The sequence below is a fragment of the Astatotilapia calliptera genome, chromosome 6, assembly GCF_900246225.1.
Source record: "Astatotilapia calliptera chromosome 6, fAstCal1.2, whole genome shotgun sequence".
NCBI classification, from domain to species: Eukaryota; Metazoa; Chordata; class Actinopteri; order Cichliformes; family Cichlidae; genus Astatotilapia; species Astatotilapia calliptera.
Genome location: NC_039307.1, coordinates 14,847,789 through 14,859,909, shown reverse-complemented (window position 1 = coordinate 14,859,909; position 12,121 = coordinate 14,847,789). Strand labels below are relative to the sequence as shown.

General features: G+C 40.3%; 1 protein-coding gene across 3 annotated transcripts; it reads left to right on the top strand.

The window, feature by feature from the left end:
• Window positions 1–957: 957 nt before the first annotated feature.
• On the top strand, window positions 958–9,958 carry LOC113023977 (mitochondrial glycine transporter B-like). 3 transcript variants are annotated; one of them, XM_026170496.1, is made up of 9 exons: window positions 958–1,225; window positions 1,293–1,344; window positions 1,628–1,736; window positions 4,180–4,304; window positions 5,939–6,023; window positions 6,419–6,598; window positions 6,847–7,015; window positions 8,717–8,880; window positions 8,980–9,958. In XM_026170496.1, exons 3-9 carry the CDS (start codon window positions 1,722–1,724, stop codon window positions 9,100–9,102), a joined length of 861 nt encoding a protein of 286 aa, XP_026026281.1. In that variant the 5' UTR covers window positions 958–1,225; window positions 1,293–1,344; window positions 1,628–1,721; the 3' UTR covers window positions 9,103–9,958. The 3 variants fall into 3 exon arrangements, with proteins under 3 accessions (XP_026026281.1, XP_026026282.1, XP_026026280.1); XM_026170497.1 differs by having other exon boundaries at window positions 963–1,039; XM_026170495.1 differs by lacking the exons at window positions 958–1,225; window positions 1,293–1,344; window positions 1,628–1,736 and adding an exon at window positions 2,477–3,323.
• Window positions 9,959–12,121: the final 2,163 nt, after the last annotated feature.

Here is a 12,121-nt window from a genome sequence, read left to right as displayed (position 1 = left end):
TGGGACAAGCTGCAGATTATAAAACTTGAAATCTTGGGGTTTCCAAATTGTTCCCTCTGTTATGGTGTGTGTGTGTGTGTGTGTGTTGTGGTTTTGTTTTGTTTTTTCTGGGCAAAATGTTGTGCAACTTCATGTTGGGTAATCAAAGTACCCAAAGGAGCAGTTGCAAAGCTTCAGGGAAGACGTTATTTTGGCCAACCATGCTCACGTTTCACTGTTGTGGCCTTCAGCACAAAATCAGACGTGCACAGCTATGTTGCTGTGGTGACCCCTTGTGAAAACGGAGGCTGCCAAAAGTAGTTTACTTTCATTTAAACTTGCCACAAGTGGTTTGATCAATGATAATTTTGTAATAATGCTTCTTGGTAATACATGTTATGCTATTGGAAATCCTTTGTCAAATATATCTCGACCATGGCTCGTCTCAACACGTCACTACCTTTTTCTCTAAACAGCTCAATCAGAGCTGTCCCTCTGGTATACTCAGCAAGTGGTGATTATTCTAAACCTATAATAATGAAAGAAAATATCAAATAAACCTTGTTGATGTTGCAATGTTCATCTTCTGTGGAACAGCAGCGCCATCTTGAGGCTATTGTCAGAAATACAGAAACTTACATTTTACAGTGCATGCATGTCCTGGTTTGTGCTCTAAAATAAAAACTAGGAGATATTCAAATTATCTATGTTTAAATAATTCTAATATTTAAACATTTAAGTTTAAAATCGGCAAACTGTTTTTATACGTAAAGGATACGTTCTGCTATAGCAAAACGGCCGAAATACAATTATAGCCAAATAAAAGTGACTGTGACAGAAATAGATAAATAAATGATAAATCACTGTAAGCAGATAAACTCAATTATGTAGAAAAAGTCAAATAAAGGATCTCAATAAGAAAAAAAAAAGATGGATATCTGCCACACTAACCTCGATACATAACATGTTTGACAATACACGCACACACATACCCTAGTTGTGTGTGTCGGCTTTGCCCTGCAGGTGAACTTTACCGCCCGCTCACTAACAGCCGCAGCAGGTACATGTGATGTTTCACCACTCCCGTGTTTAGTGATCGTGGTCTGACTGAAGACACACCCGGTTTATTTGGAACTCACACTCAGACGTGTTAGCGTTACATTTTATTTCGCACAACTCACGAAGTTGGCTAGCTAACACTAACGTCGTTGAGCTAGCCCTGTCAGGCGGCGTTAACGTGTTAAAGGTAACGCTGGGTTAAAGGAAATGTTTTCAGACTATCGCAGTAAATATAAAATATGGACTTTCTTCAGCTAACAGCGGTGGCTGTCACCTCCAGCGATCCCTGAAACACTGCAACATCAGGTAAGAGGAGCTAGCATGCTACGTTACCAGGCTAGCTATTCGCTAGATGTGTTTGAGTGACTTTTTCTGAATATCTGAAACTAATCTGCCTGTTGGAGCTCACATCTTTGGTCGCTTTAAGGCAGTTATATGACTTAAGAACAGCTGGCTTGTGAATGTTGGCCGATGTCCTAACTTCACCTTACCACACTGGTGACAGCTAGCTAGCCAGCTAAATTAGCCGCTACACCGGCAACCTCAATGTTTTGAAATGTGACTCATGGCTGCCATCTGATTTCTCCAGTTTGAATCCACTGTGGCCTAACCTAACCGGTTTCAAAACGGCGGCGGCAGCACAGGAGAAACTGGACCCGTCCGGCTCAGCATCCAGCTCAAAGATGGAGTTGGCAGCGGTGAGTGCTGCCATGTTTGTCATTGACAGCATGCAGACAAATGGTCAATTACCTGATGCGACACGTTTCCCTCGTATAACAGTTGGGATTTTTAGCGCAGGGAAACATGAGTGATGTCTGTCGCTTACTTATAGAAATGCCATTTCAATTGTAGCTCTCAGTATTTCTAGGGAAATGCACACCTTGTATGACAGTATAGACCCACAGGCGACTTCATTAGGTACAGGCTTGTACACTGTAATCCTAAAGTGATGAATTGTTTTAGCAACAATACTCAGATAGGCAGTAACATTTAAACAATGCTCTATTATGTTGGTACTATGAGGCCCAAAGTCGTCACACACACAAAATATAACACACATTACACCAAAAAGAGCATGCTATCATGTGGTTTACACCAATTTTTAACCCTACTGTCCAAATCTGACAGCAGAAATTGAGACTCATCCAACCAGACTCATCTGCTTGCTCATAGGGTCTCGACTTGATTGTTGGGGTTTTGTCTATTTTCAAAGTATTATTGTAGGGTCTTTACCTTACAATGTAAAGCACCTTAAAACTCTTAGAATAAGATTGAATTGAATTTCTTCAATCGTTTATTGTCCAGTATTGGTGCAAATCGACGCCCATGTGAATTATAGCCTCTTTTTCCTATTTCCTTATCTATGGACTGGCTACATTGTGATCTTCTGCTGCTCTAGCCCATCTGCGTCAAGGTTTGACCTGTTGTTTGGTCAGAGATGCTCTTCTGCATACTTGCGTTGTAACGAGTAGTTATCTGAGTTACTGTTGCTTTAGTTAAAGCTCAAAGCAGTGTGTTCGTTCTTCTCTGACCTCTGACACCAGGAAGGCATTTTTGCTGTCACACACTGAATTTGTTTTCCTTTGTTTTGGACCGTTCTCTATAAACCCTGGAGATGACTGTGTAGGAAAAATCCCAGAAGATCAGCATTTTCTGAAATCCTCAGACCAGCCTGTTTGGCACCAACAGCAGTGTCATGTTGAAAGTCACTTACATTAAATTTCTTCCCTATCCTGATGCTCTGTTTGAACTTCAGCAGGTCGTCTTGGCCATGTTTACATTAATTAGATATTTGCATTAACGAGTAGTTGAACAGCTATTCTTAATAAAGTGACTCAGTGTATAGCTTCATATTTTCTCCTGTTAAAACTAAAACTAGCATCCTTATTTTTGACCTAAATGTAAAGTCCACGTGAACTGCTCCATGACTCATGCTATTTGAAAAAGATGCATTTTAGCACTGAGCTATACAGAGGGGCGAGCGCCAAATACAGACGCGCGAGTGTGTGTGTTTGAAAGATAAAGATAGAAGCCCGTAGAAAAACGTGGGCTAGATTAAGCTTCTGCTTTGGCTGCTGAAATGGGGGAGGGAGGACGGGAAGCAGGAGAAAAGCCACTGTAGGTTGGCGAGAGCGAGTGAGCGAGGGGAAGGTTTGTAAGAGATGGAGGTTTATTTTATAATATGTTATTTGTAAGAGCAGCATCACAGATAGAGGGAGGTGAAAGTGGGCAAAATGCAGGAAAAACAGGATTCTCAGAGCCGAGCCCCGGGCATCCCGGGGAAGGTAGGACAGCATCTTTGTGCTTAACGTGTGATTTAAAGTGTCGTGTGTGTGTGTGTGTGTGTGTGTGTGTGTGTGTGTGTGTGTGTGTGTGTGTGTGTGTGTGTGTGTCTGTAAAGGCAACGTATAGAAGGCTGATTATGATTATTTGTGGTTTGTTATTGTTGTTGGAATATTTATTTATTTTTGCCAATTGATATAATTTCTGTTTAACAGTTTACCTTCAGGTGTAGCTAAATTTAGCCCCTGTCTGCGTGTCACATTCTGCCTGCCTTTTTGTCTACAAGGCATGTACCCACTGATAATGTTCAGTCTCACTTTAATTCTATGCAACAGACAGTGTGTGTGTGTCTGTGAGTGAGTGAGTGAGTGAACTGTCTCTACACATCTCCATCATCTCCACTGTGTAAGAACCTGGCCTCTGCTCTGTGCTACAGGGTGTTTTATTGCAGTGGAAATGTCACACAAACATATTTAGATTTTAATCCCAAGTCCAATTCATGTATATTTATGATATGATATTTTCTTTGCTTTGTCAAGCTGTTTTTATGCATAGTTGTTTGAGAATGAATATATACAGATTTCTCTGCCATTCAGCAAGAGGTGACCAGTGGCGAAGAAGATGCTGAACGGCATATTTTTCTCGTTATCCTCTTTATGCTGTGACTAATCCTTTACATTTCTTTCTGCTTTATCTCCCTTCTTGTCTGTTTTCTGTCTCTGTCCTCTTTTCTGGTCCGCCATTTCTTTCTTATGTCACTTCCTCGCTTTTCCTCTCGTTGGTTTTCTCCCATCCTTCCTTTTCCTCGTCTCTCTGTCGGTCTCCATCGTCCTTCTTTATGTCTGTCGTTGTCCTCAGGCTCACCCAGCTCTCAAAGCCTTTATGTGTGGCTCCCTCAGTGGCACCTGCTCTACACTCCTCTTCCAGCCTTTGGATCTGGTGAAGACACGACTGCAGACCCTGCAGAACAATGCCAAGCCCGGGTGTGTGTGCACACACATTCACACAGATACACAGTGAGAACATTTCACCTGCATGTACATCAGACACGTGTACATCACCATGCCTCTGATTTTATACTTTTTTCTCTCCCCCTCTCTTTTTCTGACTTTAACCCACTCACATACACATAAAAAGCATAAGAGGACAAAATCTTCTGGCAGTGCCAGCCTCAATCTCTTGGTATGACCCATATGGGGCAATTAGTCACACCAGCAGGATGTAATTATGCTGTCAGGCTGCTGGGTTGCAATTACAGCCACTGAGAACAGCAAATGTAAACATTTAAAAGTGGAGTTTTATTTATTTCACATGTGGAGGCCTTTCTTTAGCACAGAGCTCCAGAAGGATCATTTCTGTGGTAATTGATTTCACAGTAGTGATTCACCACAGCTGTAACCATTTATTGTCAGCATGTCTTTGAGTGTTTACAGTACTGTGCAAAAGTCTTGGGCCACCCCTCATTTATTTATGTTTTGCTTTGAAAATTGAAAACTAGTGGAGCAGTGTATGGAAATAGTTTGACTTTCAAGTCATTAGAACTGTACAATATTTGGTGTAGCTGCTTTAATCCGTCAAGACAGTCTGAACTCTGCTGGGCAAATTTTCTTGTCATTTCTTTCAGTAGTCTTCAGGGATAGTTCTCCAGGCTTCAAGGACGTTCAAGGCTCTCCTTTGGATGTTGGCTGCCCTTTGTTCTGTTCTCTGTTAAGGTTGAGGTCACTGCTGAGGTCTGGGCTCTGGGGAGGCCAATCCATTTTCCTAAGAACACATCACGCTGAACATGTTGAATTTTCAGCTAATAGCTCTTTGGCAATCACCTTCTTGGTGCAAAAATAGTGTTTCATGCCTGTCAAACTGTGGTCTCTAGATTTAAGTAAAGAAAATGGGAACAAATGATGTGTTTTTATGACAGGCTGCTCTTAAAAAAGTCCCTAAAGATCCATCCATCCACTTAGCTTATCCTTATCTGGTATGGGCCGGAGCCTATACCAGTTAGAGGCAAGAGGCGGGGTACACCCAGGAAAAGTCGCCAATCTGCTAACACAGAGAGACAGACAACCATTTGCACTCACGTTCATGCTTGGGGGCAATTTAGAATCACCAATGAATCTAGCCCCACTAACTACAGTTCTTAGGACTGTGGGAGGAAGAGGACCCATGCAAACTCCACACAGAAAGATGGAGTCGAACTCATGACCTACTTGCTGTGAGACAACAGTGCTAACCGCCGTGCCTAAAGATACAATTTAGAATTAAATTTTTGTTAAGTTGTTTGTTTGTAGACACAACACTGGTTCATCCTTTGAGTTACGTGTCTTATTTTATGCTCTAATGACTCAGGTCAGTGTTAAGTGGCTTAACAAACCAAAAAATAAATAAGTTCCTGAAAGTGGTCGGGTACAAGGACTGGACTGAAAATTGGTGGAAAAGCAGCCAATTTCCAAATAAAAAAACTTTGGAAGACCTTCAGAAAGCCTGGCTCCTTGGAAGCAAAATATAAATTAGAGGAGGCTTAAGTTTTTTTGCACAGTAGAGTGTAATGTTTTTTTTGTTTTGTTTTATTTGTTTGCACAATTTAATTTGTTTGTATTGATTTCAAAATTTTGTCTTGCAGCGCACCCAAGGTGGGAATGTTTAGCGTTTTCATCAATGTTATTAGGACAGAGAAGTTCTTCAGTCTGTGGAAAGGTGTTTCACCGGTGAGCAACTGAATGCACCGTTTTCATTATTTACAACAAATCCTGTTTGTTGCATGTTTGTACGCAGATGGCTGCCCTTCCCCTGAGCCTGGTTCTACCAGAGGTTTCTTCCTTTTAAAAGGGAGTTTTTCCTTCCCACTGTCACCAAGTGGTTGCTCATAAGGAGTCGTCTGATTCTTGGGGTTTTCTTTTGATTATTGTACGGTCTTTACCTTAGAATAAATAGAACTTTTGGGCGACTGTTGTTGTATTTTGACGCTATATAAATAAACTGAATTGAAATTTTATTCTCCCACCAACACTCAAACTCATAGCGCATGCTCCCCTCTAAGAAACCCATGTAAATTATGCCTTTGTTTTTAACCAAGACAACAAAAACTGTTCTCCCTCTGCAGTCATTTGTGCGCTGCATCCCTGGGGTGGGTATCTACTTCAGCACCTTCTACTCCCTGAAGCAGCACTTCTTCCTGGACCGAGCTCCCAACGCTGGCGAGGCAGTTCTGCTCGGAGCGGGTGCCAGAGCTGTGGCCGGAGTCTGCATGTTACCATTCACAGTCATCAAGACGCGCTTCGAGGTATCTACCAGCTAACAGACTCTAACGCCAGATGGTCAGAGATGAAATATCTACTAATCTTCTCACATCTGTTTTTAAAATAAAGTTGTGGAACTGCTTTTAGTCAGAGGTTTTTGCTCTATTTTATTATGACCCTCTTTTCTGTGGAGACACGTAGTGTGGATACAAAGGCAGTCATTTACATCTATTGTCACTCAATCAACCGCATGATTAAAGACATTTCATTTCAATTTTTCTGTGTTTTTCAGAGTGGCTTTTACAGTTATGTGAGTGTGCCCGGTGCTCTGAGGAGTATGTATGAGACGGAGGGAATCAGGGCTCTGTTTTCTGGGCTGACTGCCACGCTGCTCCGCGACGCTCCTTTCTCCGGCATCTACGTCATGTTTTACAGCCAGGCCAAGAGAGCGCTGCCTCAAGGTGAGAGTCACACTCAGTCAGCAGATCAAAATGGAGGTTAAGAAAAATGTGAAGAGTTATGTTTTGCCAGGAACATAATGCAGAAATTTGCATTAGTGTTTTAACGCTTGTGCAGAAAATCAATCGGGTGGATTTAGTGCTTGTACAGTTCGTTCTGTGAGCAAAATCAGTAAAGCTGCGCACAGACTGATAATGAATGACTGAAGAAGTAAATTGGGTGGCTAAAAATTCTGCAAGCAGCTGTATGCTGCACAATCACAATCACATTTATTCACGTCCACCACAGAAGGTAGCCCAGCTTATATGAACCATTAGAGAAAGTCCTTTATTTTCTTTGACAAGTCCCTCCATCGTGTAGCAGTTTCTGCATTCACATAACACACGAAAGATCCTGGATTCAGTCTTGGGAGCAGACACAAATCCCTTTGTGGTTGTGTCAGAAAGACCAGCCAGGGTAAAAATCTACCCAGTCAAGATATGCGGAGATGCCCGCTGTGACGGCCCCTTGTGAATAAGAGAACTTTTATTTAATTATGAGCAAAAATCCTGAACTTGATGCATTCCCATTTTCACAATTTCTTTCCATTTCACACCTTTTTTGTGCTAAAAGCACTTGATGTAAAACATATGAAACAACATGTTGTGGAAAACCCTCACTGTGAGCACTGATGTCTTGGTAGCGCTTCATAATACGACTCTGATGTAGTTTCCCAACTTTTACCGTGTAAACAAATTAAATGGTTTATGGCAAATGCTTAAAATGTAGGTAGAGAGAAAAAAACTGAGTAACAATAATTATACTGTGAGTATATTGTAAGAAAGAAGGTTGTTTTCCTTTTGTAAATTCTAATTATCTAGTAATATTAGAGGTTCATGTTTTATTATTGTGTAACCTTACTTCTGTCTCTTGTTGTAGGTGCACAGTATCATTGAGGGGATGTGAGGGCTTTTAATTGCAATGTGCAAAAGGGGTTCTTACATGGTAATTGCAAGTTACTATTAGGAGTGAAGGCTTTAATATAGAATATCCTGTTTCCCCTTCTTACTCTGTAATTAAACAGTATTATTAAGATGATGGCAGGCCTGTGTTACAGAGCATCCCATTTCTCCTAATAGTAACTTGTAATTACTGTCTAAAAATGGGTTCTTGCCTTGTAATTGCAAGCTACTGTTAGGGGTGTGGCCAAGTGAATTGGTGATGTACATTAGGGCTGCCGCTATCAAACATTTAATTAATTGAGTATTGATTAATAGAGTAATGGGATAAGGCAGCCGTTCTCAAAATACCCTTTCACACTTTAAATACTGATAAATACTTTTGTCTTATTAATGAGCCATAATAAATATTCAAAAGAGAAAAGCACAGGTCTTTAACAATCCACTGCTTCATGGTGTAACATTTTTAGAAACTGCAATATTTTTAGTATTTTACCCAAAAACAACATCTGTCAAAAACCCTCTCACTGTATTTACATGCCAATAAAAATGTGGGTGAAATGCTCGCTACAGAGTTTTAAACATTAAAACATCACAGCAAGAAATTTGTGTCGAATATGCTTTATAATCGAGTTACTCAATGAATCATCGCAGCTCTTTGTGAAACTGTGATGTTTAATGTTTTCCACGTATTTTTCTCTTTCTGTGGTTTGACTGATTGTTTTTATTTAAATCATCTGACATCCTCGGGTTCTCTTCTCTCAGAGGTGACCTCGGCGCCCTACGCCCCGCTGGTGAACTTCAGCTGTGGGGTGATTGCGGGTGTCATGGCATCAGTAGTAACGCAGCCTGCAGATGTAGTGAAGACTCACATTCAAGTCAGACCCTCCCACTGTAGCACAGCAGGTGCAGTTCGCCGCATCTACATGGTGTGTACTCACGTTCTTGTTGTGTTTTTCAGTAAGAAGCAACACTTTCACTATTATATAACATCTAACTGAGGATTGCTGCTCTGGCCTTTCCTTCAGGAGCACGGCATGGCTGGGTTTTTTCGTGGAGCTGTGCCCAGGTCTCTTCGACGCACTCTCATGGCTGCCATGGCTTGGACTGTGTATGAACAGCTGATGGCTCGAATGGGCCTCAAATCCTGAAGAGCAAAAGTTTTTAGCTGCAAGAGAAGGGAAAGAGCTATAAGAGGATACTTCTGTATTATTATTATTATTATTATTATTATTATTATTATTATTATCATCTAAGAAGTAAATGGAGCTGAGGAGCTTACAGGGTCAGTGAGCCAGCAGTAACAAGATAATAAGCAAAGGAAGCAGGTGGATAAATGCCTGAAACACATGAGTAAGAGTGCTCTGTTTGTGTGTTTGCTGTGTGTGTGTGAAACTGTTTGGGACTGTGATGTTACACCTGAAGCACTCTTATGTCCGTCTCGGACTGTAGTGACACTCCCTGCTGTGAAGTGAACTCGTCCCTCCTAATATTTATGTTCCTGAGGTATGGCTACTAGCGATCAGAAAACGGGGCCAGTGGCTCTTCTGGCTAACAGAGTTGCCTTTGACGATGTTTTAAAATACCGTAGAAACGAACGAGACACTCAATAAGCTGGTGTCACTTACATCCGATGAAGAAGCAAAGCACTGCAGGTTCTGCCATATTTGTTCTGACAAGATTGAGCAATGTTTCGTACTTGCTGACTGATCTCTTTTTTTTTTTTTTAAGAAGCAGAGAAGTTTATTTGTTTCAGGCTCAGACAATCAGTACTCACACAGCTGCATTATGGGAAAATGGAGGCCAATGCTAATAACTGTGTTAAAGCCTTTGTTGCTGTATTGCTTAAAACTTTGCTAGCTACGTTTATATAAAACTATGGTGCGTTTTCGACTCGGCGTAATGATAGCCACATCTGTAGCTAAATCAATGAATAGCAGTGATTTCATCTCACGAGAAAAACCCAACAAAAAAGTCAGGATTTTATGGATTTTTTTATTTTATTTTAAATGAATTTTATAAATAAATTGTTTGATTATTTGTAGGATTTTTCATTTTGAGACAACCTGTGGAGCTTCTCAGTAGCACTGTGGTTTTGATTCTCGGTAGTTTTGCTTGTTTTCTGCACACAGGAGTAGCATTATATATATATATATATATATATATATATATATATATATATATATATATATATATATATATATATATATATTAAAAAAAAGGCAACTTTGACTTTATTTTATGATGAGGGATTTGATTTTTGTAGGAAACACTGAATGTAAACACAGATTTCTGCGTTTAAAAGAAAACTCCACCTTTAAAGGCGCTGCAGGTTGCCCTTCACCCTGCATTTAAATGAGCACTTTCACAAATTTATTTTCTTAGTACACATATATATATTTAGGTTACCAGGCGAAGTTGAAGTCATTTAAGTATTTCAGGTTTTGCTGAAGTCAGGTACCTCCTCTGATCAAACAGTATTTCCAGAATATTAAGCTTCCAAGTGAAGCATTGCTTAATCATTGCGCTGACATGTTTATAAAGAGTCCATACCGGTGATGGAGCTGTGGATCTTGTCTTTGTACAGCCTCATTCTGGAATTGTAAATATGTGACTTAATACAGAGTTGCTGATTTAACAAAAAAAAGGGTCACACTAATGAATTCCTGTAGAGTGTTTGCATAGATGTTATTTATTATTAATATAAACGAAGAGGTGGTATAATAGAGAATAATGTCTTTGTGTCTGTACATAAAATGCAAACTGAAAGACCACTCGGTGCCATCTTAGAACAGCGATGGTTGCCACCAAGAAGTAATTGTGTGTTTTACGTGATAGGAGTTTATAATAATGGCTTCCTGTGAGTCAGCAGATAAGCCCAGTTTAATGAAAGTGAGGCGCTGAGCGTCTCTTCAGACCTACAGGCTGTTTAAAGGAAAAAGGTAGTGAAGTAGGAGTTCATTTAAAAGCCTCCATGTTTGCTGTCTTAACTTGAGCTGTGCCATAATTCCCACCACCTCACCTCCATTGTTGTGACTGTCCTGCATTCAGTGTTATGGTAGACACTCTGTCTGTGCGCGTGTTTGCTCAGACAGATGCTGTGCCTGTCTGATTTTTAAGTTGAATAAAAATCTCCTGTTTCTGTTTTTGTTGTTTCCAAAAATGATTTTGACTTTGTGTTATAAATGAAGGGCAGTTTGATGTTTGATCATTTTATTTGCAGTTTTGTATCCAGAACATCTCTCCTAAACCATACCGACTACAATGTGATCCACGTTACTGACAGAACATGCATGTTGCTATTAAACACAGTCACATTCAATAGATATTATCTAGGGCTAGCCTGTGAGAACAATGATGAGGCATCTGCATGTTATCATATACAGTTTCCCACAGAATGTATGGAGGGCATCATTAAATAATTAAATGTGTTATCAATTAAAATTTAAAATGTATTTAATATTTTAAATGAAATGAATTTGTTTATATATTTAATATTCAGTGTTAATTAATGAGACATTTAATTAACTAATGACATTAATTTAATTATTTATTGATGTTTTATTTAATTCATTTTGGCACCCAAAGCCATAACATTATATTTATAACTAATGTATTGTGCAATCTGTTCTCATGCTAAGACCATCAAAGACAAATTTATTATCTACTACACTCCAAACTTTTATTTTGAATGTTCAGTCAGTCTTCAGTCTGCTAGCCTCCTGCTGAATCCCTTGCTGAAAACGGTCCTCAGCATCAATCAGTTGTCTCAGGTCTCTCCTCCGATATCAGGCGCACTTCAATCCACTGCAGCTGGACTGCATCAGAAGCCTTTTTGTGCTCTGAAGATCCCCTGTGAACTGGATCAGCACTCGCAGCTGGAAGCTCTGGGCTGCTCGCTTTTTCTTTTCCCCTCCCCTCACTCCTCCTAACTAGTCATGGCAGATGACCTCTCCTGCCTGAGCCTGTTCGGCTGGAGGTTTCTTCCTGCTAAGAGGGAGTTTTTTCTGTCTAACGCCACAAAGTACTTGCTCATAGGGGGTCGCTTGATTGTTGGGGCTTTCCACTATAGGTTGTTAAAATTGTTGCCATGTAAATAAGCCTGGATTAAACTGAAATGCTGCAGAGTAGAATGATGAACGCTGTCACCAGCTGCAGGCCAAGACTGTG

Coding starts and splice junctions, on each gene's coding strand:
- LOC113023977 (XM_026170495.1), top strand. CDS start 3,273: ATGCAGGAAAAACAGGATTCTCAGAGCCGAGCCCCGGGCATCCCGGGG. Junction 6,024..6,418: donor TGTGGAAAGGTGTTTCACCG/GTGAGCAACTGA, acceptor CTCCCTCTGCAG/TCATTTGTGCGCTGCATCCC. Junction 6,599..6,846: donor TCATCAAGACGCGCTTCGAG/GTATCTACCAGC, acceptor TGTGTTTTTCAG/AGTGGCTTTTACAGTTATGT.